At 49.7% G+C, this 6,000-nt stretch overlaps 2 protein-coding genes across 7 annotated transcripts in view; one reads left to right on the plus strand and one right to left on the minus strand.

Annotated features, from left to right (window-relative positions):
* Positions 1–3,292, minus strand: part of PTPRM (protein tyrosine phosphatase receptor type M) — a 445,192-nt gene extending 441,900 nt beyond the window's left edge. For 2 of the 6 annotated variants that reach the window (XM_079300120.1, XM_079300119.1), the window contains exon 1: positions 2,842–3,290. In XM_079300120.1, the coding sequence (XP_079156246.1) occupies positions 2,842–2,914 (73 nt within the window). In that variant the 5' untranslated portion in view covers positions 2,915–3,290. Of the gene's footprint in view, positions 1–2,841 lie in introns of all 6 variants that reach the window. The other 4 variants (XM_079300121.1, XM_079300123.1, XM_079300125.1 and 1 more) reach the window with 3 other exon arrangements.
* A 187-nt stretch (positions 3,293–3,479) lies between these two features.
* LOC306799316 (uncharacterized protein) lies at positions 3,480–5,079 on the plus strand. The gene is made up of 2 exons (XM_079300145.1): positions 3,480–4,033; positions 4,232–5,079. Exon 1 carries the CDS (start codon positions 3,512–3,514, stop codon positions 3,908–3,910), a length of 399 nt encoding a protein of 132 aa, XP_079156271.1. The 5' UTR covers positions 3,480–3,511; the 3' UTR covers positions 3,911–4,033; positions 4,232–5,079.
* Positions 5,080–6,000: the final 921 nt, after the last annotated feature.

The raw sequence follows: 6,000 nt of genomic DNA on the forward strand, positions 1-6,000 counted from the left end.
TTTATGTGTGATCACATATTTAAGTTTACAATGTCCCTTCTAACTTCCTGTATCTCTATGTTTGACCTAAATCCCTTACAGGAGAGAATTGCTTTCCCTGGCCTGAATAATCTACCAAGGAGGTGGACGAAGGAACATGGTGGAGCCAAGTGGCATTTTCCATGACTGAACACCACTTTTTGGGACTTTTGTAATATTAGCATTCAGTCTCCAAATTGGACCAACTCAATAACTTTTTGCTACAATTATAAATAAAACCAGCTAAATCAGGTGTGCTATAGTTTCACAGAAAGAAATTTAAAATCCCAAGTAAAGAACCCAAACCCAAAACTAATCTTGCAGAAAGAGTCTGCCCCACTTTAAAAACTTAGGATTAGCATCACTGTCCGTTTAAGACAATGTTTTCAGTAATATCTCTTGAATTAAAATTCTTGAGATCATTTACTTCTTGAACTGATGAATCCAGAATTTTAAAATCTTTAGTTAAGGACTCAGAGAAAATCTCATTGTTATTAACTGCTAAGCTGCTTTCAAAAGATTACTTGAAAGCTCTCAGGCCTTAAAAAGCCAAGATCTGATCTTTCAGTAAGACTGTTTTCTAAATAAGAAACTCAAATAAGACAATAGCTGAAGGTAATATTAGAACCAATCTCTGTGTAACACATCAGTCAGCTTAGAAAAGGGTAAAAATAAAAATGGAACTATAAATGCCACAGGCACTTAATTCGCATACTGCTATTCTTTGCTCGGAACATGTGTGGAGTTGGCTTTGTTTCTTTTTACTTTGTTTGCTTTTACACTTTTCATAGATTAGTCACATAGCCCTCTTCTGCAATAAGGGACAGCTATTACAAAAGGTAAATACCCAACTCAAGGATGGATTTTTCTGTCATTTAATTTCCTTGATGCTAATGCATAAAGGTATTAACAAAAGAAACAGCATTTTTTTTCCCAAGTAAAAATGATACCTAGACGTAAGCTTCATATGGTAACATAGAAACATGGAAATTTCATCAATTTTGTTCCAAGTGCAGAGAATCAATACAAAAGCCAAGAAATTCTGTACATGCATCTTCAAAAATAATCTTTACCTTCAGTATTTAACATACATATACATATACACAGATGGGGAGATCCTGCCTCCCATGCCATCCTTTGAAATCTCACTGAAATGTGTGAATAGCAGCCTCCCTCACTGAGTACTTCAGACGGAGTGGAACTGCACCCTTGGAATAACTGTATGCACAAGTCATTGGTGAACTGTTTGCGGTTTACAGCACTGTTCTCTCCACATCGTGTATCAGGTAAATCAATACAATGGATACAAATCAAACAGTAATGTGGGATTGTTCTTCAGCAACACGAACAGCGCTCCAATGCCGCTGCCGGTATAGTATCAGCACATTGCATCCACAAGCCATTCAATAGCCAGAAGAGTTGCCCCAGCTTAACTTTAAACAAAAAGTAAGACAGTCCACACAGGTCAGCAAGGAGTTACAGATTTATCTTAATAAATCAAGTACTCCCATTGAAGCCTGGACACTAGAGTTCTAATATTAATGAGTTGTAGAGCTAATATAACTGAGTCCAGTTTCATAATTCGCTACAGAGCATGCCTTCCTTCTAAAAGGAGTTTGGAAAATATTTCATTGTTGTTATGCATCACCTTGGAACAAAACGTTTTTCTATTCGGAGATCTTCTGTCCCACCTACAGTAAAAACGCTCTCAAGAAGGTAAGGGAAATGCAGCTACATATACAAGAGGTCCCTGGAACCAAACATAAAGCCAGAATTTTTAAAAGTTTTAAACCACACCACAAATTCCCATCCATACAACTTTGTTTAGCTACAGTGCTCCATAGAAGCAACATGTAATGTGCAAAATATAAACTGTTCTGCAGCCAGAGCAACAAGGAGTCAGGAGGATTGCTTCCCACCAGATCAAAGCACACTTCGCACGAGCAGAGGACCAGATGTCTCCAATTTAACGTGCTTTCAGTTGCACTAACTTCACGTTAGGAACAAAACAAACCAAGAAAAACCCTGAAATTACTCTTTGCCGTGGAGCACACAGAACTATTTCACAATCCAAATTTCTGTCTAAAATTACGGGTTTCTCCAACATATAAATAGGACAGGGGTGTGTGTAGGCAGGGGACTCGAGACCAAAATAACCATCTGCAGGTCTGGGGATCCGGGGAACAGTGATGGGGCACTTCGCCTGGCTCTGAACTCCGCACCCATCACCCTCGGGCAGCTGCCGTCCTGCCCTCTCAGGTGGCGCTCCGGGGGCTGCGGGGCTTGCCCCGGTGTCTGACAGCCGGGCAGGGAGCGCGGGGGCCGCGGGGCCCCTCCGGGCAGCACCCAAACCCTGCTGCCGCCGCCGCCAGCCGGGGACCGGCTCACCTCGCCCCTCCGCCCCCCGTGCCGGGGCGGCGGGAAACTTTCGGGAAGTCAGCGGCGGAAAAACGCCGGAGCGAGCCCGGGTCCCGCCCGTCCTTCCAGCCCTGCCCTAGGGCTGCCCGAGCCTCCCGACCTTCCACCGGGGCTCAGCGGGGCCAGCGGAGCGGCATCCCGCCACCGCTGCCTCCTCGGGACACTTTTTCCACCCCATCGACGCAGCGGTTCCGAAGCGTCAGACCCGTCAGGGGGACGGGGATGGGGAAAAAAAAAAAAAAAAAAAAAAAAAAAAAAAAAGAAAAAAAGAAAAAATATACAGAAGAAAACAAAACCCCAAACCAAATCCCCACCGCCCCCGAAGTACCGGGGCTCCCCCCGCCCCTCCGCCGCCGGGCCCCCGGGAAGGCTGCCCGGCCCCGGGCTGGCCAGCCGACTCCTTACCTGTGAACGTCTGCGCTCCCGCTGCCAGCAAAAGTCCGGCCAAAGTAACCAGGCAAGTTCCAACTTTCCCCATATTTCCAGCCCTTCCTGCTCCGAATCCAGCAAAGTGCCAAAGTGTTTGCCAAAGTAGGAGGCGCCCCTCTCGCCCCCCTCCAGTCCAGTGGGGCAGGCGAGGAGGGGGCAGCCGGACTCCCGCACTTGCTGCCCCGCGGGCTGTTCTCCCCTCCTCGCCCTCTCTCCGCTCCTAAGGGCAGGAAAGAGGCTATCAAGTGGCCGGTGGCCGCCCACCCGTCTGCCTTCCTCCGGCCGCGCCGCCGCTCCGGGGACCGTGCGGGCGCCGCTCGCCTCCCCCGGTGCCGGGGGGGCACCCTTAATCGCGGAGCCTCCTCGGCCGGCGCCGCCGCTCGTCCCGGCTCAGCTCGGCTCCCTGACTGACTCGCGGTCCCCCCGGCGGGCGGGCGGGCTGAAGGGAGCGCGGAAAGTCACGCCCAGCCGCCGGCGCCGCCGCTCTCCCCCGCTAGAGGGCGAGGCGGCCGGGCCCCGCCGCCCGCAGCAGCTCGGGGGCGGCCGCCGCCTGTGGGGGCGAAGCGCTCCCCTCTCCCTCCCGCCCCGCTGCCCCGAGCGCGACTCCGTGCGCTGAGGAGGTGGTGGCTCCGTGCCGGGCAGGACGATGTCGAAAGTTCGCGGACAGCGCGGGGGGGAGAGAAGAAGGAACCAAAAAAAAAAAATCTCAGTTAGGCGTCTCGGTAACTTTGCCGCGGGCCGGCCCCGGTCTGAGCCGCAGGCGCTGAAGTCGCGGCCGCCGCGGGTCTCTGCCCCGCCACGACGGGAGCGAGCGGCCCGGCCCCGGGCCGGTCTGGCCCCCGCCCCGCCGCTCTGGCGCTGCTCCGAGCGCCGGGACAGGGAAGGGAAAGCGCAGGAGAGGGGGAGAGCGCCGGCTTTCCATGAGCGCTTCGGTTTGTTTGTACAGGCGGTCTGCAGTCTGTCGGAAGAACTAGTTGGAGGCTACCGCTCAGCCTTCCTCGGGAACCGCAAGCGTGAGAGCCCTGCCCGCACGGCGAGCGGCTGATACCGAGAGGAAATTAAGATGGAAATGGTTCTCCGGGCTGGCGGGGAGCGGCACTGGCTTGTACATTAATTGCTTCGCGTTCGCGTGCTGCTCATAAAACTTAATCTCCTTGCCTAGCCCTCGGTAAGAGCCTGCCTTGGCCCCTGCGGAGCGTTTCGGGCAGCGATCTCTGGAGAGCGCCCGGCCCGGCCCCCGGTTCAAGGCACGGGCGCAGTTCTTGGTCCTGCGAGTGAAGAGTAACGCCAGGAATTAGCAGGGTTAGAGAGGGAGTGATGGAAATAAAATCACATTTAAATGGCAATTATCTCTCATCGTTTGCAGCGTGTGACTTCTGGCATTTATCTCCGCGTCACGTATGGAAGAAATACAGCTGCATGACAGCCGTCTTCCCACTGGGGCTTTGGCTCCTGGTGTCCATGGCACTACAAGGATGTATTTGCTGGTTTTGAAACAGTTTTAAAACTAAAGTGGAGTCCTGGAGGAGGAAATATTTTTGTTGGCCCTCGCTTTCAATGAGAGCTTTTCCTTTCAAGTGCAACTGTGGCCAAATTTAATGCCTTGTTTATTGCGCGCGTTACTAAAACGATAAAAGCAAGAATTCAGGTAATACTGGTTTTAAGAGCTTGAGCTCGGGTTCTAGATTCTGATTTTTCTCCAGCACGGGTCCTCTGTTTTCCATGCCGCTTTTCCATGTAGTTAGCCAGCTTCGCTGCCGCTTTCCACTGAACTCTAAACTCTCCCCATCCCCCGCACGGCCGAGCGAGCTCCGGCATTTTCAGCGATCTTTGCGTATTCTGGACCACTTTTACATACATCACATCGCGGCCGAGCTTGGGCACGCGGCTGTATCGCCTCCAGGGATCGCCCACCGCGCTGCTTTCGGGACGCCGCTCTGTTGTGTTTTGGGCAGCGCATCTTCGCCCAGGGACACGAACTTCGGGATGTGTGGGGCTACGGCAGCCGCCGCAAAAGTTAACGCAAGGGGGCAGAACAGCATTAATTGTTGTCTCTCCTGACGTCAGACTTTTTCTTTTCTATAGCAAGTATTCTCTTACTTTATTGTTTGCCTAGAACTTCACTCTTCTCACGCCCCCCCCTCCCCCCAAAAAAAAGATGTTGCCTTAATTCCCCGAAGCCGTGGTAACCTATGGGTGTTTTGAAACAAAAAAAATATTTGTTTTTTTCTTAAATTTGTTTTTTTTTTCATGGTTACATAATTGAGGTAATTTCTGTTTTCTTTAAAAGCTGCAGTTATAGCTTCCAAAAATTAGAAACTATAGCTGATCTAGAAATTGTTGCCTTTGTAGCACCAAACTAAAAAAACTCAAGAAGTGTCACAAGTAATTTGAGACAAAATAAACTTTAAAATTTGCCTTCTAGTAGATCTGCCCCTAAAAATCCAGAAATGAGGAGTTGCACCAATGTTTATGCTAAGGATGATCTCTTTCAGTTTGGAATGTCCAGACGCACATGAAACTGTATTTCTGATCAGCCCTGCAGTCTGGTAAACTGTGGTGTTCAGACATATAACAGTAGCTTCCACCCTGTCTTTGTTACAGGGAATTGGAAAAATCCATGCCTATACCCACAGCTATCTGACGTTAGCTTAGAGAAGATGAGATAGAAAGTTGCCGAGTTCTGAGGATTACAGAAGATCATTAAAAGAGTGTTTGGTCACAGTCACAGTGAGGCTAAAGTGCTTGACCTCCAAAAACACGACCGGTCTGCTTTAATTACAGCAAATCTAAGAAATGGTTGAGCTCCAGGAAATTGCTAAACCATAGAACAATAGAAAACACAGGTCATGCTTGGCTGATTGGGAATTGTGAGCTATGTTTCACTGTGTTCAGTACTGGAGCGTGCATGAAAGCCGTGCAGAAACTGTACAAAAAGAACTAGAGCATCAGGAAAAACCCACAGGTTCACTGGTGGTTTGGTTCCAAGAATGCATTCAAGAGAGTTCATTAAAGGCTAAGCTGTGGCTGGAGAGGGGATTGGAAGCATCTGCATGGGAAAGAAAAAAAAAAGTACTTTGCTGATTGTTTTTGCTGACAAACAGATACTTTACATACCTTGCATCTGTTCTTGAA

Source organism: Erithacus rubecula (assembly GCF_903797595.1).
Source record: "Erithacus rubecula genome assembly, chromosome: 3".
In the NCBI taxonomy this organism is placed as follows: Eukaryota; Metazoa; Chordata; class Aves; order Passeriformes; family Muscicapidae; genus Erithacus; species Erithacus rubecula.

Coding starts and splice junctions, on each gene's coding strand:
- LOC306799316 (XM_079300145.1), top strand. CDS start 3,512: ATGTCGAAAGTTCGCGGACAGCGCGGGGGGGAGAGAAGAAGGAACCAA.